The 22,341-nt window shown below is 54.7% G+C and overlaps 1 protein-coding gene across 1 annotated transcript; it reads right to left on the bottom strand.

Annotated features, from left to right (window-relative positions):
- Window positions 1–16,022: 16,022 nt before the first annotated feature.
- Window positions 16,023–18,202, bottom strand: PRR20G (proline rich 20G). Its single transcript, XM_033863745.1, has 2 exons — window positions 18,151–18,202; window positions 16,023–16,621 (listed from the first exon to the last, which is right to left on the bottom strand). Exons 1-2 carry the CDS (start codon window positions 18,200–18,202, stop codon window positions 16,023–16,025), a joined length of 651 nt encoding a protein of 216 aa, XP_033719636.1.
- Between the last annotated feature and the right edge of the window lie 4,139 nt (window positions 18,203–22,341).

The following is a 22,341-nucleotide window of genomic DNA, read 5'->3' as shown; positions in this document are numbered from 1 at the left end:
AGCTTAAGGATTGCTGGTGGATTAAAAGCCGCTCTTCTTGCCTGGCCCCCAGACGTCTGCATCTGTTTCCTGGGTTTATGGGGCTGTGGGTGCGGAAGAAACAAAAGGCAAAGCCCCCCCACCCCACCCCCGCCCCCGTGCCGGGATGGGGTGGGGCGGGGAGGGGCCGAGGGGAGATGCCGTTTTTCTTCCTTCATCAGCGCCTTTCTCCCGCGCTGGTGTGAGTGGGCACATTCCTAATTGTCGCGGTTCCGTCCGTGATTTTCCCTCCGTGTGGGACGTGAGTGTCCTCACTTGGACACCTGGTGCCCACACGGATCCCCCACTTCAGAGACTCCCTCTCTCTGACCCCCCGGCCCAGGGCAGTCCTTCGCAGGTGTCTGGGGGCATCCTTTTTAGCGGGGGTCTCACTGTTATTTGGGTTTTTTTGGAAACCATTTCGTTCAGATCCCCAAACAGACAGCATTGAGTTTGCAAGTGGAAAGGTGTGAAATGCATGATCATTGGGGAGGATTCCTTTTATGGTAAGGAGGCTTCCCAGGCCCTGTCCCGGTCTCTGCACCCTTTCCCTGGGCAGGTGAATTCTCCCCTCAAAGCTCACGAATGTACCCGTGACTTCACACCCTCTCACCGCCCGCACAACCCCGCCCCCTCCCCGGGTCAAAGGTGAAGCCCCCTCCCTCCCTGCTCCCCGCCCAGACCAGTCCCTACCCCTGTTGGAAGATTACCCCTGACCAGCCCCGGACTTTCCTGTCCCCCTTCCTGGCCCTCTCCTTATCTCGGGGAGTGTTCCTGAGACACTGCATCGCTCACCCTTTCCAGCCTCCCTCTGCTCCCGGGAATCCGTCTGGGCGGCTCCAGCCTCCCCCGCCCCCGCCCCCGCCCCCTCGAGCTGCCCAGCCCGGCCCAAGCCCAGTCCAAGCCAGCCTAGCCGTAACGAGAGTGGTGGGAACGAGTGCCGGCAATCACCACTCGGGCCGGCTGGGCCAGGCCTGATTTTGTTTTCATCTCAAAAAAATAAATCTTCCACTCGGGATTTTAGTTAGAAAGTAAGGTACACAGAAGCGTAGGAAGTAAAAACGGACACTCCGTGTCCTCCACTGCCCGTCCCCAGAGGCGACCTCGCCAGCCTGGGCGTGAAGCCTTCCGTCAGCTCTCTTACGGTGGGATTTGAAGGCCCCCTCGCCACCCTGGGCCCTCCCCGGCCTGTCCCCCGCATGCTCGCCCAGCGCCCTCCCCCTCACAGCCAAGCCCCTGGCAGTGCTCAGGGCCCCGGTGGTCCCCACGGGCAGGCGTGGAGCTCGAGGGGCCCTGGGGGCTTGTTTGCAGCCCACCCACCTGTTCTGTTCCCCTAATAGATCTCCATGGACCCACTTCCACCACAGAGACGCCTCCCACTGGAGCTGCAGTTGCCCCTTTCAGTTAATAGCTCATTTTGGCTGTGGAAGCAGAGCAGCAGGGCCGAAGGGAATAAACGCCTGGAATGTGAGAGCAATTTCCAAGTCATTCTCCCTGATGGTGGAGAGTCCCCCCAGCCGCGCAGGTGAATGCATCTGTCTTCACGGCCTCCGACCCCACCTGTTCGAGTCTTTAATATGCCAGTCGGACAGATGGAAAATATATCCCATCCTAACATGTTTTAAAGTTCCTGTAATTACTCTTGAAGGATTCTCATGTGTTTATTGGCCTTTGGAAAGCTTTCCCTGTGACTCAGCTGTCCGTAGCTTTTCTGTTTCTGGTGTTTTGCTTGTTTTTGGGTTTGGGGGTTTTGTGCAGAGAGATGTTTTAAAGTTTCTTTGTCATCACATCAATTTGCCTTTAGTGCTTTCTGCCTGTGGTGACTTGGCCAGGAAAGCCTTTCTTTTCAGACTGTTCGTTTATCACTCATTCCGCGAAATGATCCAGCCACTGGGTTGTGGGTCTGCAGCGCGTTCACTTTTCCCAGAGGCTCAGATGTGGAAGGGTAATTCTGTCTCTTGGTCCTCAGCTGGATTCCACCCTCAGCCTTGGGCCATGGGCGCTGCGAGCCTGGGGGGCGGGGCGTGTCGGGGTTTGCCCCGCCCTCCACCTGCGGGCACCCTTCCTTCCCATCCGGGTCCTTCTGCCCTGGCCCTTGTCCCTCTGCTGCGGCGCCCCACCCTCCAGCGGACCCCCAGCCGCGTGGCCAGGCCCAGAAGTGGTCCTAGACTCACGCGCCCCCGCGAGTTCAGACCCCGACCCTTCTTCCAGCCTAGCGGGGTCTTCAGTCTGTCGACTCTCCAGCCGTCCCCTGCCCCGTCCATCCGGGCGCTTCCCTGAGCGGCTGGCGTCGCCCTCTGGCCCCCGCTGTCCTTGGGCTCGAAAGCGTCAAGCAGGGCCTCCTGGAGGGCCCGCCTCCCCTGAGCCCGCTCCAAGCCGCCGTACAGAGGCGACCTCCTGCGCTGGCTCTGGCAGATGGAGGCGACCCCTGACGCCCCCGAACACCTGCGCACGCGCTCCACCCACTGCCGCGCTTGTGGGGTGGAGTGTGTTGGTCACGGGAGAGGATGCTGAGGCCGAGGGTCTGCAAGTTGATGTGCACACCCTGGGCTTCCAGAAGCTTGTACCCGTCGGCGTCCAGCGAGCCTGTGTACTTACCGACCGCGACTGGGGGCTCGTCGGTGAGAATGCCAGACCAGCCGTCTTTCCATTTGACGTAAAGGGTGAGCGAGGTGGGACCTGTCATCCGCCTGGCGGTTGTGGTTCTGTTATTCGGGGCCTGCAGGTTGAGGACCCTGATATGTGTTCAGTCGACTGTCCCTTTTCTTAACCGCTGCCGCCCTCCTAACCTTCACAATACTCTGCTGGCCTGAAGTCCACGTTGATTGATGTAAACGTGACTGTGGTGGCTCAGGTTCTAGGGGTGGGACCCGGACCCCTAAGCTCCTAAGCCTCCAGGGTCTCTGTTGTGCGGCATGAGGCCACGGGGGTGGTCCCGGGCCCCCCAGGTGCACAGTCTTGATGAGTGGACATCAGTGCGAGGAAGGGTCCTTCCCTGTCCCCCCTCCCCTCCCTGACTGCTCATTCCGTCTCACAGAGCCGGGATTTCTCCACGTGTGTGACTCCTCACAGGTCTGCAGGCTGGTGCCCATGTGGTTGGGTTCTGGGGGGCGCCCCCCCCTTGGGCTGCAGACGCCCTCGGACTACCTCTTCCTGGTGCACGCAGTGGGGCGGGGGGAGCCGGGCTCTCCCTACCTCTTCTTTCTTATTTTTTATAAATTTATTTTTTAATTTTCGGCTGCGTTGGGTCTTTGTTGCTGCGCGCGGGCTTTCTCTAGTTGAGGCAAACGGGGGCTACTCTTCGTTGCGGTGCGCGGGTTTCTCGTTGCGGTGGCTTCTCGTTGCAGAGCACGGGCTCTACGCACACGGGCTCAGTAGTTGTGGCACGTAGGCTCTAGAGCGCGGGCTCAGTAGCTGTGGCGCATGGGCTTAGTTCCTCCGTGGCATGTGGGATCTTCCCGGTCCAGGGCTCGAACCTGTGTCCCCTGCATTGGCAGGCGGATTCTCAACCACTGCGCCACCAGGGAAGCCCCTCTCCCTACTACCTCTTCTTATGAGGATCAGGCCCCACCCTGATGGCCTGGTGTAACCTTGATTGTCTCCGTCTCCAAATACAGCCACACTGGGAGTAAGGGCTTCCCGTGAATCTGGGTGCACGTATGTTCAGCCCATAGCAGTGCGTGTGCACGCTCCTGTGTGTTTCAGACAGGAAGGCCTGTCTGCAACCTCTCATCACACCTGGATCACATCTGGCAGGTGGCCAAGGCCTCCCAGGGGCCAGAGAAGTATTCCTAGTTCTGGTGATGGGGGTGAGTTTCAGGGCCTGTGGTGCTCGCCAGGCGCAGCCCGTGTTCAGACAGTAAGGGGCCACCTGGCCCAGAGCCAGCCCGGCAGGGCAGGCAGGAGGGGGTCACCTGCTGGGTGCTGCTGGCCTTGGGAGCTCTGGCTGCCCACCCGCCTAGGCTTCCACCTGGGTGGTCCTGTCCGGCCCTTAGGCCTGTGACCACCTGCTTCTGGCCATGAGCCTGTCCTGCACCCCGCCCAGGTGCAGTCACTCCAAAGCCCTCAGCTGCTCAGGCCCGTCAGGCACCAGGTGGCCCTGCCTCTCCAGCCAGCACTCCTGGCCCTGAGCCCTGGCACCCCACATGGTGGTGAGCCTGGCCCCGCTCCGACAGCCAGGCTCCCAGACACGGCTGTGCCGCGTGTCTGCAGGTGCCTTGCCTCTCTGAGACGCGATCGCTCCGCCAGGAAAGTGGAGAGTGACCGCCTCGGCCCCGGGACTGTGCCCCGGGTCCGAGTCGTTCCTGCAGAGGGCTGGGGGCCAGGAGTGCCAGCTCGTCCCTCGTGACTGGGCGGGCTTGACCTCCGGCCTGACCTCTCCTTGGGGTGAAGGGTCCCCAGGGGCCAGCAGGCTTCTGATTCTTGCTGAGGGAGTTGGACGGCCTCTGCCAGTGGAAGGTAATGACTCCGGCCAGGAGATTATTTTTAATGAGTCCACCTCTCCCGCAGGCTGTGAGGCCTGGGCGGGCTCCTGCGGCCACAGGAAAGGAGGTCTGTCAGGGTGCAGGGCTGGGCAGCGCCGGGTGCGTGGCACGCACTCCTGCCCCTCCTGGTGTTTCGGAGGGAAGGTTGATGTTAATGAGGAGCCCTGTCACCTGCCCCAGGTGGAAAGGAGCCCAGGCAACAGGACGGCCGTGACAGCAGAGCCGAGCTCCGCCTTCATGGATCCGCTCTGAGCTGGGCCTTTCCTCTTGCCCCGCAGGAAGGGAGGCTCACGAGTTAGCAGGCCGGCGGACGCGCAGGCCCGCTGAGCCCTTCTCCGGGATGTGATGAGAAGCCCACCTCCTCGTGCAGAGGAGTTGCTGCCGCTCAACTCGGAGGCCGTGAACCTTCCCACCCGACCTGTGTCCCCCGCCCCGCCCCGTGGCTTGAATCCCGCAGGGGCGAGACCAGGCGACGTGCGTGCCGAGGGGTCTAGGAAGTGACTGCTCTGGCGGGGATGTGGCAGGGCTTGCCGGTGTCCGGGGCGGCTTTGAAGGATGAAGAGGATTTCCAAGTTACGCGCCGGGAAGCGTCCCGCAGGAGGGAACCCCAGGGAAGATGTAGGAAAGCGGACGACCTCCTGGCAGCCGCTGGGGGTCTCGGGCCAGCAGAGGCCGCATTTGGTCCCACGAGGTGTGGTGGCGCCTGAGCAGAGGGGCTGGGGTTGGTCTGCCCCTGGAGAGGTCCTGGTGGCCCTGGGGGTGGGGATGCAAGGGGCCAGGGCCCAGAGCTGCCCTAGAGACCCCCTTCCTTCCTCTTCATGATGCCCCACCCAGCCCACCAGCAGACCACCCCTGGGGCTGCCTGGGGGCCCCGTGCAGGTCACCTGGCCCTAGGGACCCCTCCACTCCGTCCCACTGAGCTCTCCACGCTGGGGCCGTGGGCAGAGGGGTGCTGGCCTGATGGGTCAGGGCGAGGGTCTGGTTCTCGCTGGGGTCAGCCTCATGATGGTGGCTGGCCACCCGTTGACCCCTGACCTCAGTCCCACACTGACTCTTGGCCCAGCCACACAGTCACTCTGGAACCCAGGGGTGTTCCAGCCCCTGACCCGGTCACACGCTGGCCTCTGGCAGCTGTGCTCTGACCCTTGACCCCAGCTCATGTGGACCCTTTAACCGACGGGTGGGCAGGCCCTGATGGCCACCACTGGCCCGGAGAGGACCACACCCTGGTCTCTGCCCCAGAGCCTCGAAGTGACCCCAGTCGCTCACAGCCGGGAGCCGCGAGGGCACGGGGGCGGCGGGCAGGGCGGCACCCAGCGCCGACTTGCTAGGTGGCGGGCAGCCTCCGTCTCTGGAGCGCAGCTCGCTCAGGCATAGCAGCCAGGGTCTCGTGAACGCTAAAGAATCTTCCAAGGAGACAGGTGCTGAGGGAGCTGCCGTGGGGCCAGTTGAGATAACGCATCTGAAATGCTCAGCTTGGTGCCACGCACATCACAAGCAAGGCATTCGCTAGACGCTGTTACTAACGTTGCTGTTAACAGCCCGCCTGCCCGCCCATCGAGTGGGTGGGGGACCAGACAGGCTGTGGGCGCAGGAAGACACTGCCCGCGGGGCAGCGGGACGTTGCAGCAGGAGGGTGGGCTCGCGTAGGGACTGGAAGTTGGCGTTCACCTCTGCAGCGCTGGGGCCAGGCCCTCCTGGATGGAGACGCAGTCACACTGCTGGTCCCCAACGCTGGCTTCCATCAGTCCTCACCCTGGCCCCCTGCGCGGACAGGGACGCCGGGAATGGCCGGGCTCAGGACTGGCCCAGCGCACGTGGCCAGCCCGGACCAGGTTTGTGCCCAGGTATGCGGGACCTTGAATGCCATGGCCCCTGCCTCACAATGCTGGCAGTTAGGGAAGTGGGTGGGAGGGGGACACGGGACAAGCTCCCCCATGCTGGCGGCATGGCCTGGGTAGGAGTCAGTGAGGGGCTGCACGTGGACCCCAGCCCCCTCTCTGGGCCCCTCCGTGGGCAGGGAGGCTGATGCCATTGCTGCCTTTCCACGCTTGAGATCCCACCGGTCCCAGGGGGCACGCCTACCCCCGTCCCTACTCCTCCGAGTTAGCGCCGCACCCGGGCAGCCTCAGTTTGGGCTCCTGAAAAGAGATAACTTCGCTCAGCGTGTTGTGGGGACCGGTACCGAGCCACACAGTAAACCTTGCCCCTGCTGCTTCCTGTTGCACCCGTGTCTTCTGTCGGTCTTTCCAGAAGCGGTAGAGCTTCCACCCATGACACGTGAGATGATGTTAGACATGCGCAAGTCAGGGTTAAGGAACAGACTAGAGCTGTCGGGTCCCAGAGAGCGTGTCAGGGCCAGAGTGCCCAAGGAGGGGACGGTGGGAGGCGGACGGAGGAGCCAGTGGGGCCAGCGAGTCAGTCTCTTTACAGTCACCTGGGGAACAGCAGAGGGAGGCCGTCAGAGGCTTCTATGTAGAGTCGGGAATTGATGCTCTATACGCTTTGGAAAGAATACTTCTCCCAAAAGATGGAGAGGATTGGGGGAGGGCACAGCCAGGATGAGCGGGGGAAGTTGGGGGGCTGTGGCTGCGATCGGGAAGGAGGAGGTGGCACCTGAATTAGGGAGCACCTGGTGGATGAGCAGAGGAAGAGAGAGAAGAGGACGGAGCCAAGGGTTTTTTTAAAAGAGTTTTTGGCTGTGGACCATTTTTAAAGTCTTTATTGAATTTGTTACCACATTGCTTTCGTTCTGTGTTTTGGTTTTTTGGCTGCGAGGCATGTGGGATCTTAGCTCCCCAACCAGGGAGCAAACCTGCACCGCCTGCATTGGAAGGCGAAGTCTTTTTTTTCTTTAATTCTTTTAGTGGGGTATAGCTGTTTTACAATGTTGCGTTAGTTTCTACTGTAGTGAAGTGAGGCAGAGTTCCCTATTTTATACAGCAGGTTCTTATTAGTTCTCTATTTTATACATATTAGTGTATATATGTCAATCCCAGTCTCCCAGTTAACCACTGGACCGATCTAAGATTTTTTCTGGAGGTAGAATGTGTTGGGTGTTGGTGACCGGGGGTGGGGGGGGTATGTGGACTTGAGTGTACACCAAGGCTCCGGGGTGTACAGGGGAGGCCCTCGTGAGCAGAGGATGCTGCGTGGGAAGCAGCTTCATCTTTGAACTCAGTGAGCAGAGAGCTGTGTGACGTCCCTGGGGCATCCTGATGGGTGGGTTGGATGCTGGGACCATTTATCTAGCAACAGAAACAACAAATACAACGAGATAAGTCTAACCAAAGTTGGCAAGATCTGTATGCAGAAATTTGTAAAATTTTCCTGCAGGATATAAAAGAAGACCTAATAAAATTTTTTTTTTTTTTAGGGCTAAACGTTAATAGAATGTGAAAGTTTGAACTCTTATGCTTTAAACAAACAAAACCTAGAAATTACTGATTGGTTCAAAACGGTTTTATGGAAAATCTCATCTGTTAACAAAAACTTGGCACTGAGTGCGAAGGCTCCACCGTGTGAGCAAAGCGTACAAAGGGTCCTGGGGCCCGGACATTCACAACAGCAGGCGTTTTCTTTTCTTCTTGACCCGGGGTGGGGGTGGGGCGGCCGGGGGGACGGGGGGCAGCGGCGAGCAGAGAACCGCCCGGATAGCTTCATCAAACACTGTCTTGAGGCCTTGCTGTGTGAGCACCAAGCGCTCCAGGCATTTGACATGGCCCTGCGGGTAGGTGATGGGTGTCAGCTTCTTCTCCTTCAGTTTCTCAGTCATGTCTTTATCATCCCTCAGATCAGGTTTCGTCCCCACCAGGATGACAGAGTGTTGGGACAGTGGTGTCGCACTTCAGGGTACCACTTTGCATGAAGATTTTCAAATGATGCAGGGCTCACAAGAGAAAAGCAAATTAAGAATACATCTGTTTGTGGATAGGATAGGGGACGTAATTCGTCATAATCTTCTTGTCCAGCTGTATCCCACAAGCCCAGATTCACTGGTTTTCCATCCACCATCACATTGGCAGAGTAGTTGTCAAAGACAGCGGGGATATACTCTCCAGGAAAGGCATTGGTCGTATAACTGATCAGGAGGCCGTGTTTATAAACTGGAAAATTTAATATCATAATATAATCTCCCCCAATTTATCTAATGATTTAATACAACTCCAATCAAAGCTCAACAAGACCCTTTAAGAACTTGTCCATTTGCTTCTAAAATTGGAATTCATCAGAATTGTCTTCTAAAGAAGGAAGGTAGTCTTGCTCTGCCAGGTACCAAGACATTATAAAACTTTAGTAAGGGATGCTGTGTGGTATTAGTTCAGGGGTAAAAAAAAAAAATGACCAGTGGAACAAATAGAATGTTCCTAAACATATCTGTGCACATATGGACCTTCTGTTAATGATTCAGGTCACGTGGCAAACCAGCAGGGAAAGAAGTGAGTTTTCAGTGTGTACCAGGAATAATTGGTTATCCATATGGAAAAAATTAAATTATACACAAAAAATTAAATTATCCTCTCCAGATGGATTAAGAACTTGTGTCAAAGCAAATATCTAAAGCAAAATTTTAAAATCTTTAGAAGAAAATATAGGTGAGGATTTCTGATTTCAAGGTAGGGGAGGATTTCTTAAAGTACAAAAAGCGCTAACATGAAAGAAAAAGACTGATATATTTAAATTCATTATTAAGATTAAGAGCTTCTGTAAGTCAAAAGACAATTTAAATCAGGTAAAAAAAAGTCACAGTATGAGACTATACTTGCAAAACATGACTGACAAAAAATTGCTGTCAAGATTAAATAAAGAACACCTCAAATCAGTAAGAAGAAAGAAAAAAACCCAATGGGCAAAAGATACAGCAGCTGTTGCACAAAAGAGAAGGCACCTGCAGACGTACTGAGTGACACTACTGATTCAGACACGCACACAGGCTACAGCAAACGACAAGATTGTTTTATCGGCCAAAAGCAAGAAGTCTGACGATACTAAGTATCAGCTTACACAGGCAGAAGGGCATGTGATGTAGAACGATCACTGTACTGTCATCTTACAAAGGAGCATTTACGTGCCCTCTGACTCAGCAATTCCGCTCCTGAATGTGTACCCAAGACAGAAACCTGGGCGTGTCTACCAGAGGAAATGTACAGAAATGTTCATACTGGAAAAGAAACTGGAGACAACCCCAAAGCCCACCTCCAGGGGACCGGGTGAATAAAATGAAGCACACTCACATATTGGACGTTACACAGGGATGAAAATTAACGATCTGCCATTGAGCGTAAAAGCCGCGTTGGAAGTGGGTCAGTCCTCGACATCCCAGCTGTTGCCGCGTGGGTCAGGGTGACCTGCCCAGCAGAGCCTTTCCTGAATTCCTGACCTACTACATTGTGAGCGAAATAAACCAAAACGGAGGCTCTAAGACTCTGAGTTTTGGGGTGTTTCGTTACACAACACGAGAAAACCAGAACTGCGTTTTTTACTCTTTCCATAACCTGTGCAAAAGCATCTGCTTACTTTTCCCCCTACGTTTGAATGCCATTTCTTCCAACAAAGTGGTTTAACACCCCACCCCCCAGAATAGAGCCAGAACTCTGAAAAACTGGGGTCACACAGTTTACGCATAAACAACAAGCAGGAAAGATTAAGTGGGGGACACAGGAAGCCTGAGCAGCACGTAGGGTTCTGGGTAAGACGGAACCACCCCACCCGCTTTGAAATAATAGCAGGTAGTGTCTGTCGGGTGTGCACCGTGTTCTGGGCACAGTGCTGAGCACCTAGAGTCTATGAACTCAGCTGGGAGTCCCACGATGTGACGGCCAGGAAGACTGAGAGCCGTGAGGTTAAGGAACTCATCTGTGGTGCAGCCAGGGTTGGAACCCCAGCAGCCTGGCCCAGAGGCAGTGCCTTTAGCTTCTCTTCTGTGCTGGCATAGACGGCAAGCCAGGAAGCAAGGTGTCCGGGTGTGAGAGCAAAGTGGGAAGTGAGAGAGAGTGGGGGCGTCGGGCTCGTGGACCGGCAGCTCTGGCCAGTTTGGGCCCACGTATTGGGAGCTTGGGTCTTTGTGCGCACACCTGGCCTGCAGGAGGGGAAGAACTGAAGCTGAGGTGACTCCTCCACCCCTGTGGGGAAATGGATGCACTGCACACACCTACTCAGGGAAGGAAGCCTGGCCCTACCGTGATTGGGAGAGGGGGCTGTAACCCTCAAGGAAAAACCAGAGTCCTGGGCTTTCCCTTCCTGAGGACCCAGCATCTGGCTTTAAACTCTGCCTCCTGGTGTGGGGACCAGAAGCTGAGAAACTGTCACGGAGTCTGTTCCTGGGGTGGTGGCACACCCACCCCACCCCCAAAACCTGGCATACGCGAAAAGAAAGCCACCGTGGGATGTCACTTTAACAGTCCAAGCACCGTGAAGTTCCACAGCAAATAGAAGCCTTGCTTGGGATCAGCTAAATGTGCACAAGACAGGTCCACAGACACCGAAAAGGAGACGATTTCACCGCGAGTGAGATTTCGCTGCAAAAAAAAAAAAAGAAAAGGAAGGAAGGAAACCAGGAAGATTTGTTCCCTGAAAACTTCAGTTAACTGAAAAATCTGAGAGAAATTATAAAACAATGTTCAAAATGATGAAATAAAATAAGTCTTATAAAAATCAGAAACAAAGAGCAAATAGCCCATCACAGCAGATGTAGAAAAGAACAAAATGGAATATCAGGAATCCATTAAATCAAGATGAAAGAGCTGACTGAGTAGAGTAGAAAAACTAGTAAAGCAGAAGACAGATGTAAGGAAAACCAGCGGGACACAGCACAGAACGCAGCACCGTTACGAGACACACGGGTCAGAATCACGTGACCCACCATACACCAACCAGGGGTTCCAGAGGAGAAGAGAGAAAATGAAAGGGATAAGAGCTTAGAATCTTCCACTTTTTATCAAATGTATTCTCAGATAGAAGATTCTCAATGAATCTAGAGAAAGGTTTTAAAAACATGTAGGTATGGACATCTCCTAGGGAAACTTCAGAACATCAAAGACAGAAAGCATGTTGTAAAAGGGCCCGAGAGGAACAGAATTTTACCTCCCGAGCACAGTGTTTGGGCTATGAGAAGTTTCAAGACAGCAACAAGAGCAGCCTAAAACAACAGGAAAATATCTGCAAGGCAGTGAGAGGAAACATATAGTTGTCAAACTAGAATTTTATATCCAGCTAAACTATTATTCAAGAGTGTGCACGCTATAAAGATGTTTCAGACAGAGCTTACCATGAACTGCTCTTTACTGAAAATCTCTAAGGAAGGTACTTCAGGAAGAAGGAAACTGAACACTAGACAAAGGAGGAATGGTTGAAGACAGCAAGCGGATTGGTGACTCGTGGAAATAGAGTGAAATAAGTATCGATGATAAACACTAATTGTGTTAATAATGATTATTTTGGTGATGACAAAATGGAACTGAAATATAAGACAATAATACCATGTAGAATGGAACTGGTAGTGATCAGGGTAGACATATCCAAAGGTCCTTACAGGGTAGAGAAAGATAGAGATCGAATAACATTAGACTTTAAGGCACGTGTGTGTGTTAAAAAATTAATCGTATTCAGTTGAACCATATGAAATTGCGGATGTTTGACCAACATGACGGCAACGTCCTATGGTTCAACCCAGTACACTGTGTAACTTCCAAGGGAGAGTGGAGAAAACTTATCATACCGATGGAGAACAGGAGAGAGAGTGGGGGTCCCTACCCCGCCTGAAGGCAGAGGGCCGTCCAGAGTTCTCCTATGCAGACTTGAATCATCGGGGTGAAGAACGGGTGACCAATGAGGCGAGGTCCACAGCCCCCAGCCAGGGCGCCTTGTAGCATCTGCTGCCAGTCTTCCTGCAAGTGTACTTCCGGGTCCTGACACACGTCCTAACTGTCAGATGACCAAGGTGCATGCCGGGCTCTTTGATGCCTTCTTCGGTGGCGTGAAGGTGTAAACAGGCATGTCCTCAGTGAGAGGACAGACACCTAGGTCGTACTGTCTTGATGTAGACTTATTATTGAAACGATGTCTGCTTCCTATATATAAAACAGAGACCAGTGGTCTTCAAGTTTGAGGACACACATCCCATTAATAAAGGCTGAATACGTGTCTCCGAATCGATTAGTCACCACTCTAATATGTACGTTATTAAACTAAAGAAACTAAAGGTGCCTCAAGATGAAAGAAAAAGCCTCCTGACGCCTGGACATTGGCAAGTCTTCAGGAATGTAGGTGAAAGCACCCGAAGAGGGAGGAATGGGGAAACTCTGAGCTCTTCCTGGAAACCCTGAATTGGCAAGTTTACCCTGGACAATGTCTAAACAGTGAAGTGACTGAGGAAACAGTTCCATGCTGCTGTAAGGTGGGCCGTGCATGGCAGACATGGGCCTCTGGCCCTGGGGAGGGAGCAAGGCCTGGGGGCTGGGCACAGGGAAAGCTGGGCTGTGAGCTGAGGCTGGACCCAGCGCGCCCAAGAAACCCCCGCGGACAAGAAAGTATCACTGTTTCCAATATCCGAGAAGTTCCTACAGCTTGATAAGAAAAGGATTTAAAACCCAATAGAAAACTGTGGAAAAGATATATATCGGCTATTAACAGAGAAAGAAACAGAAGTGGTAATAAATGCATGAAAAGATACTAACCCTTATTAGTCAAGACAAATCAAATCAGACAATAATGACAAATTTTTATTCAAGAGATTGGCAAAAATTATGGCGTCCCAACATTTATCGCTGGGAAGCCTGGGCGGGAACCGGCGCCTTCGTATCCCTCTGATGGGAATTGCTACGGATACAACCTAACTGAATGCAATTTCTTAATACCTCTTAAGATAAAATATGGCCCTACTGTTTGACATGGGAATCTCACTTTGAGGATTTATTTCATAAAATTAAAAGAGCCAGGACTGAAGAGTCCACGTACGAGTGTTTTGCAAAGCATTCTGGTGGTGGAAACAGCCCGTCGGCAGAGGGTTCCCTGAGAAGCCTGAAGGGTGCGCCTTGCAGAGGGTCGGCCAGCTCCCAGGGAGGTGACCGCACAAACGCGCGGCTGAGCGCAGGGCTGACGGCAAGCGGCAGCTCCCGCCGCAGACGAGCTTGGGTGTCTGCGTGGCACCTGCTTCACACGGAGAACGGGTTCCAGCACTGCCCCCGGCACACCTGCCACACCTGCCTGGACCCTGAATCACCCCGGGCGACCCCAGGAGGATCGCATGCCCCATTTTTGTAAAATAAAACCCCAAAGATGCCTTTAAGTACACGTGTGTTCGTACAGGCCTGTAGGCTGTAGGGAAAGCACACAGTGGCAGGGAGTGGGGGAAGCAGACACTCGTTCTTTGTCTTTCTGTGTGTTTCTTTTTCTGGTTACAGTAAGCTCATCTGACGTTGGTAAGTTGAAAACTGTGAAATTTTAATAAAAGATGTACTCCAATAAAAGCCAGAGAGAAGGGTTTATTTAAGGGGATGGTTGGAGACACAAGAAAAACATCTTTCATGGGAAAAATTCTCTTCATTTACCTTGGATGTTTTCTCTTACAAATGAATCAAAATCAGGCGGTCAAAGCCTGCTTAATAAAGTACAAAATCCAATTCGTAATAAACCTCTTATCAAACTCAGAAGACGGGAGTGATCTAGGCTTGATCAAACATGTCTGTGAGAAAAGTACAGGAAACACCTGCTTAATGGCCAATGTGTAAAATACCCCTTTGAAGCCAGGAGCACAGAGGCCGCCACCCACTTACTTGCTCCTTACTTAGCGTGGTTTTTTTTTTTTTTTTTCTTTGCGGTACGCGGGCCTCTCACTGTTGCGGCCCCTCCCGTTGCGGAGCACAGGCTCCGGACGCGCAGGCTCAGCGGCCATGGCTCACGGGCCCAGCTGCTCCGCGGCATGTGGGGTCTTCCCGGACCGGGGCACGAACCCGCGCCCCCTGCATCGGCAGGCGGACTCCCAACCACTGCACCACCAGGGAAGCCCCCTTACGTAGCGTTTTGACCGTGTCCTGCTTTCTCCCTGTTTCTGTGACCCCGTCTGCCTCTTGTTTGATTCATCAAATTTTCTTGGATCCACGTGTTCCTCAGTCTGTTTGGAATTCTTCATTCTCCTCCATCTCCTTTAGAAGTTACCAGTGGGGCCACCTGCTTACAAATGCTCAGGGTTCCTCTGCTCCCTCAGGTTGAGCATCTATAGAATTACAGGACTAGACCAGAATTTCAGTAATTTGTAGCTCCTTTGAACTCCTACATCCCCCAAATTTCTATGTCAGTGCTTCTGGAATTTTTTTTTTTTTTAATTTTATTTGTTGGCTGCGTTGGGTCTTCGTTGCTGTGCGCAGGCTTTCTCTAGTTGTGGCGAGCGGGGGCTACTCTTCGTTGCGGTGCACGGGCTTCTCATTGCGGTGGCTTTTCTTGCTGCGGGGCACGGGCTCTAGGCTCGCAGGCTGCAGCAGTTGTGGAGCGCAGGCTCAGTAGTTGTGGCGCACGAGCTTCATTGCTCCGCGGCATGTGGGATCTTCCCGGGCCAGGGAAGGAACCCATGTCCCCTGCATTGGCAGGTGGATCCTTACCCACTACGCCACCAGGGAGGTCCCCTTCTGGAATTTCAATTCCAGATTATTCATCTTTCTTCGAGGATCATACTTATTCAGACTTAATAATACAGTTTACCCATTTCCTTGCTTTCTGGTCCTTCTTGCATCCCACTTCTTCCTCTTTTCTTCCCACTTCTTTTTTTTTCCCTGGCTGAAAAGCATCATCTGTGCTTTCAGGGCAGGCAGCAGAACAACTCGCCTGGAGCTGGATTTCACAGGAAGGGGCTTTGATATCAGCCTGTGAGCTCTCGAGCTCAGAGGAAGCTCCCGCTTCGGGCCGGTCTGATTAGGATTCAGGCCCCTTTCCTGTGCCTCGACCGGTGCCCAGCCCCTCCTGTCCACGCGCCACCTGGTCCAGGTCATGGAATTCGAGACTCAGGGTCGTGTGCTCTCCAGCATCCGAGGGGGTCTCCTCATGGCTTTCTCGGAATCACCGATGCTTTTGAGGGAGTGTTGATGTCAGGCCAGTTCTGCTTTCCCTGTAGGTCTCACCTCACAGGCAGCTCTTGGAATTTCCTCTTTACCCAAGCCTCATGCACATGTGTCACTCTCACACCCACTCAGGATCCGTGTTCTTCTTCCGAGGGGAACCACTGGCGGGTTTCACAGGCTGCTGGGGGACCGCCGTCAGTATCCTGACCCTGCAGCCGCTCGCTGGGAAGCTCCGATCACAGCTTCTCCATCTCGCGAGCACCCTGGGGCTCTCTCTGCCCAGACACCTCATGCGCTGCTCTGTCCCTTGGCACCGCCTGTCCTGTGGGAAGCAGACCTGGGCCTGCCGGGATCCTGGGGGAGCTTGCAGGTTCAGTCCGGGCAATACAGGTAGCGGGGGAGACAATGGGGACAGGAAGGGGACTCCAGCTGGGGGAAGGACTCCTGGAGTATTTAGCAAATGCCCAGGTCAGAGAGAGAGGGGCTGGCTGTGGTGGGCATAGGGTGCTGCGACCGAATACAGGTAGGTGCCGGAGGGCGTCTGCATGACTATCAGAGCAGAGCCCGAGGGTACGAACCCCACGTAGGAACAGGCGGAAGGCTGGACCTCCCTGAGACCCCAGAACCCGTAGGCACTGGGCGGCCCTTGGGGTCTCATCCTGAGTGTGTCACTGCCGGGGCCGGGGTTCCGCAGCACGTGTCCGTGTGCCGCGGCCGCCATGGCTGCTCTGGTGAAAGGCGTCTCCCTGGCTTCTGGCTCCGCGGGCTGTTCGGGCACCTCTCCGCTGTCCAGCTCCAAATGCAGATCTGGCCCCAGCAGGCGTCCCGGCCCCTCCTGCAGGCGGGGGTCCCTGCCCCGGCCTCTTTCAGCCCCCTGGCTAGCTCCCCTGCGGTGGCCTCGGCCTCTCTGTGCAAGGTGAGACGAGCCCACGAAAGCGGGGGCCTCACGTCTCACGGGGTTCACATAAGCAAAGGGTCTCGAGGGCTGGCCTGGCTGCGGGGGTCCGGCTGCCCCCCCAGGGTCTCCGCCTTCTGCACCAGGGCAGCCCGTCTCCTGGGGATGAACACCTGAGGTGGAGAGAGATGCAGAGACTCAGCAGAGGGAGGCTGGGGGGGTGGGGGGGGTGGGGGGGGCCCCTGGACGGCCACAAGCCTCCTCCAGGCTGGGCACTCTCCACGGGCCATGGCATTCAGCCCTCACAGCTGCCTGGCCAGCCAGGTATTATAATCCCCGTTGTACTGATGGGGACACAGAGTCTAGGTTCACCAGAGAGGTTCAATTTGAATAAAAATGACGGTCCCTGTCCTAACTGCGCTAAACTTCAATAGGACAGACAGACAGAAGCAAACAAAACCAAGTAACAGCGCTGACGGCCGAGGAGCAGGGAGGGCAGAGAGGCTGGGAGCCCGGCTCCCTGACTTGAAGGACAGCTGGGCAGCTGAAGGACAGCACCGCACGCGGGGCAGCTCCCCAGGGCCTCCTTGAGCTAAGCCAGGCTTGGGTTTACCCTGCGGTCCAGGGAGAGCCATTGAAAGGAAGGCAGCAGGGGCATCACAGCTGGACTTGGGGGGCAGGGAAGAGGTGTGCCTGGAGCAGGGGTGCTGGCAAGGAGGGGCTGCGGCCTCGGGGGAGGCGTGAAGGGGTCGGCGGCTGGTGGCGCCCGGGTGACCCGTCTGTCTGCAGGCGCCCTCCTGCCCATCCTTATGAGCTCCTCCCGCACCCCTTCCCCGGCGGGAGGGCATGAAGCCTTTCCCAAGGAAGAAGGTGCAGGTTTGGAGGACAGAGGAGGAACCTGATGATGCTAAGGTGTTTGGGTCATCCAGGTGGGGGCCTGGGCTGGAGCTGGATTTGGGGTCACCACCAAATGGGTTCATTTTTTCCCTCAGTTCTTGGCTAGGAAAACCGGGAGGTGAGGGTTGAGAGCTGGGTGCTCCAATGAGAAAAAAGAAGCCAAGGGAGAAAAGGACACCAGATAAAAGAAACAGGGCGTAGAATTCCAGAGGGGGATGGGATTCCCCAGCCGATGGCGGGGCGGGGTGGGGGGGGCGGGTCGCAGGGTGATGGCTGGGGTGAGACTGCCAGTCTAGGCTGGAGCAGGTTGGAAGGGGGTCAAGTTGGTAGAGCGCTTGACTGGGTGTGAATTTTAACAATCAGGGAAGAGTTTGAGAACACTGAATTTGCAAACAATAGCCCAACTACTAAGTCCTGGAAAATTCTGAAGAGGGGAATTAACCCTGGGGCACAGGATGTCTGCGCTCAGATTAACGGGTCTCTGGAAGGCGGGTGGGAGGTGGGGCCCGGGGCTCCAGTGTGGAAAGTGAGGGTGGGCATGTTGCTGAGAACTCGTGACCGACAGCTACACACTCCTCTGCCGGGAGGGAAGACCCTTCGCAAAAGGGGAAAGTCGGCAGGAGCGGAGACGTTTAGAGAACAGCAAGTAGCGCTAAGAAACAGAGGAAGACGGTCGTGTCTGGAGGGGAAACTGAGGCGAGGGCCGCTGTTGTCCACAAAACGCCTTCTGTGTCATACACGTAAACAGCCAACGTAGAGTCAGAACTGGGGAGCACCGGAAAGGGGGTGAGGGTGTCTCACGTACCTTGATTAGCGGCCGTTGAGCGAAAGCGCTTGGAGGGTCTCTGCTCCTGCATGAGGAACCTGCCCGAGAGAGGAAACCGGGTCAGTCCGGGGGCTCCAGCCACCCCTCCGCACCCCCACATCCACTGCGCAGGCGGGAGCTCGCCGGGTCAGGCTGGCGGCAGGGGGACGCGGTGTCTGGAGGGAGGGGTCTGCGGTGACCTGTTAAACTGTCTTCAAAGAGGCGCCAGTAGCGCTTGGCCTGCAGGAGGGCTCACTAATTCAGCCCAAGTGTCCGGACGAGGTGGGAGAGACGAGATTACCTTGGGCCGATTGGAGCTTTCCCTCCCCAGAGGGAAGAGGGAAGGAAGGTGGGGAGCAGAGGCGTGGAGGGCGAGGCCGTCTGGGGAGCCGGCCCTGGCCCTCCCAGGGCACCGGAGGCTCTGCGCCCAGCTGGTCATACAAGGTGTGCCCATCCCCCAGGGCGCCCGGCACGTACCTAGTCTCCCTGCCGTGCCTCTGCGGCCGGCTCTGGGGGTCTGGAGACGCGGCGCGGCTTCCAGGAGACCCTTCCGGGAAGAGGGGCCCGAGGCGCTGGAGTCCAGGGGTGTTCGCAGTCACGACCGTCGGCCTGAGGGCAGCCTTCAGAAATATCTCCCGCGGAGCAGGCCTGTCCTCTCGGCGGCCCTACAGGAAACTCACTGGTCTTGAACCACCCAGGCCCCTCTTATAAGTGTGTCGGGATCGCCCATGGTGATTGGATAGAAGGAGGGCGGGCCAGGCAGCTTAACCCGAGAAGAGCTGATTGCGTTCCAGTTTTCTGCCGCCCAGAGACCCTGCCTTGAAGACACGGGTTCTAGATGCGGTGCTGTAGGTTGATCTAATCATTACAGAAAAAGGCAGCAATGTGATTGTGTTAAGTGACTGACAGGAGGTTTGATTAGGTTTGGTGGGTGGGGCAGGCGGTCAAAGAAAGCGCCCAGGGTGGGTGTTCGGGCTGGAATTGGAAGGATTAATGGACTCAAGCCAGGCCGAGGGGGGAGGGGAAGAGCACACACCTAGGCTCGAGGTAGGGGGAGCCCCACCTCCACGCTGGTCCAGGCGGGGTTAGACAGAAGGCGTGACGGGGCCCACCCAGGTTCCAGGCGCAGTGGAGATGCCGTAATGGGACTAGACCACCCTGGCCGTGAAAGGGGAACAAACTGAGTGTGTCAGGGGGCCAGGAGGCTGCGCTGACCTCTGGGATGGAGATGGTGTCTTATGAGGTGGGTGGCAGGGGGTGGCAAAGGGAGACAGTCCACAGTTAGAGAGACGTTTACAGGGGAAAAAAGAACCAGAGTCGGGTGGTCCGGACACACCTTGGAGGGAAGGAGTGGGTTTATTTGGAAGGAAGTCGTACCAGGATTCTGCTCTGAGTGGGAAGATTGCAAGCTTGGTTCCTACACGTTGGGTTGAGAGAGATTGAGCCACCAGGTGTAAGGAAGTCGGGTGGCAGTTCTGGGGTTGGGAGCTCAGAGAAAAGGTTGAGGCTGGGGACCTGTGCATGAGGCGCCCTCCACAGGCATTAAAACGGCGGGTGTGAACACGGGAGTCCAGGAAGAGAGCCTTGCGGACACGGGATGGGAACCGTAGTGTTGCCTTAAAACGTCTTCCAAAATTACTGTATAAATAATGCAATCCCACTGAATCCCAATGTTATGTTTGTTTCTTTTCTCTTTTTTAAAAAAAATCAGCTTTTTTGAAGTACAGTTTAGACTCGATAGAATGCACCCTTTTTACACACACAGGCCAGTGAATTTTGATAAACGTATCGCCCTTGGGTAACCGTCACCACAGTTGAGATATGGGACGTTTTCCTCACCTCAGGAAGTCCCCTCGGGCCCCTTTGCAGGCAGCCTCTCCCCGGGCCCCAGGCTGCCCAGGTCAGCTTTCCACCCCTGGTGATCACTGGCCTGCCCTAGAGCTTCAGCTGAGCGGGTGCTGCCTCGGCACTTTCGCCCAGTTGCCTTTGCTCTGTGCGATGCTGCTGGCACTCAGCTCTGCTGCAGGATGAACCGGGGACCCTGCCTCTGGGTTGCCGCCTCTTCTTCCGTCGCACGAACGTCCACTCCCTAGTTGGTGGACAGTTGGGTTGCTTCCAGTTTGGGGATACTACGAAAAAGCTGCCGTGGACATTCACGTACAAGTCTTTGTGTGGACATGTGGTTTCATTTTACCTGAGTAAATACCTAGACGTGGCATTTCTGGGTGAACGGTCACGTGTTGGTTTAACTTTGTGAAAACCATTGTTTTCCAAAGTGGTGGTTGTACCGTTTTACATTCCCTCCGGCGGCGTGTGAGGGGTCTAGTGGTTCCACGTCTTTGCCAGCCCTTGGCGTTGTCATCTTGTTGATTTCAGCTGTTCTAGGGTCTGTGGAGTGGTGTTTTGTACTTCTTCATATGAATACCCAGTTTGTTCCAATACCATTGGTGACATCAGTGCTAGTTTTTTTTCTTTCATGCAACTGTATGAAAGCTTTAAACTTTATATGGAGAATTAATCATTATATAATTAACTAACGATGAAGGAAGACAATAGTGCGTTGACCCTTTGCCACCCATCAGAACAGTGTGGTGTTGGCAAAGGAACAGGCAAATCAGTGGCTGGAAAGATGAGAAAGCTACCAGCACTGACAGCAGTAACTGACATTGTCGAGGGCTCCCCACGTGCCTGGTTCCCAGGACAGCCGTGTTCACATGGAAGTCCTCCCAACAAGGCCGCTTACTGTTCAGGCGCTGTTGTCATTCCCATCTGACAAACGAAAAAATGGAGACACAGGACAGTTAGGTGGCCTGCTGTGGGCAGACTGGGATTTGAGCCAGACCCTCCTGTCCGAGAGCCCAGGGTCTGAACCTCTTCCTTGCTTGCTGACAGCTCTAAGGGAAGTTCACGGCCAACTGAGATCCCGTTTCTGTTCAGCTGGAACATGTGTGTATTAGTTTCTGATTGCTGCTGTAAAGCTTTACTACAAACCTAGTGACTTAGATTCACACAAATTTATTATCTTTGCACCGTTGTGAAATTGTACCTTACATGCTCACTCACCGTCTGCAGATCTGCCCGTTGTAGGTGCGGTGCCTGTGTGTCTTCGCCCGTCGGGCTCCAGGTGGTGGAATTACTGACACTTCTCAGCATCTTTGGAATTTGACGTAGTGCTGCTTCACTCCAGCTTTTTAAAAAATGTTCTGCACCTCGTTGGTGGTACTTAACTCTATAACTTCTGCTGCGATGCTTTACTGCGTTGCGAACACCTCGATGGTGTGACCGGGGCTCTGTAAACCACTAAATGATGACTTAGAGGCTGGGAAGAAAGTACTGCGTGTCAGGAGTTCAAAGCAGGTCCCACTGAGCTAAAATCAAGGTGCTGATGGAGCTGCAGTTCTGTTCCGGAGGCTCCAGGAGGGAATCGTCTCCTCAGCTTTTCCAGCTCCTACAGGCGCCTGAGTATTTGGCTCTCAGCCGCTCCCCCGTCTTCAAAGTCGGCAGTGAGACAAAAATCCTCCCGGGTCCCCATTTCTGATTAACTGGGGGAGGGTGAGATGAAGAGGCGCTGGAGGCGTGTGTCTTTCATAGGTTGCGATAAACACATTTTCTTCTTCAATTTTCAAAAAATACTTTCATGAGAAAGTTTTTCTTCTTCTATTAATTTGTATATATCATTTTAAGAAAAACTGTGCATTATAAAAAATTTCAAATATATCTACAGAAAAGTAAATGGACGAGTGTGATGACTCCCTGCGTAGCCCTCACCCAGCTCAGTAGTTACTGACTCACGACCAGTCTTATTTCATCTCTACCCACTACTCCCCCAATGCTGGTTTTTTTTGTTGTTTGTTTGTTTTTTGCGGTACGTGGGCCTCTCACTGTTGTGGCCTCTCCCGTCGTGGAGCACAGACTCCGGACGCGCAGACTCAGCGGCCATGGCTCACGGGCCCAGCCGCTCCGCGGCATGTGGGATCTTCCCGGACCGGGGCACGAACCCGTGTCCCCTGCATCGGCAGGCGGACTCTCAACCGCTGCGCCACCAGGGAAGCCCTGCTGGGTTATTTCGAAGCAAGTCCCAGGCACCTTGCCGTTTAAAGCGTAAATATTTCATTATGTATCTCTAAAAGGTAAGGGCTCTTTCTATAAACATAACCACGATGAGGATGTTTAAATGAAATAAAAGAAATG

This window comes from Tursiops truncatus, chromosome 10, assembly GCF_011762595.2.
Source record: "Tursiops truncatus isolate mTurTru1 chromosome 10, mTurTru1.mat.Y, whole genome shotgun sequence".
Taxonomy (NCBI): domain Eukaryota; kingdom Metazoa; phylum Chordata; class Mammalia; order Artiodactyla; family Delphinidae; genus Tursiops; species Tursiops truncatus.
The sequence above is the reverse complement of the archived record's forward strand: the minus strand, read 5'-3'. Positions and strand labels throughout refer to the sequence as shown.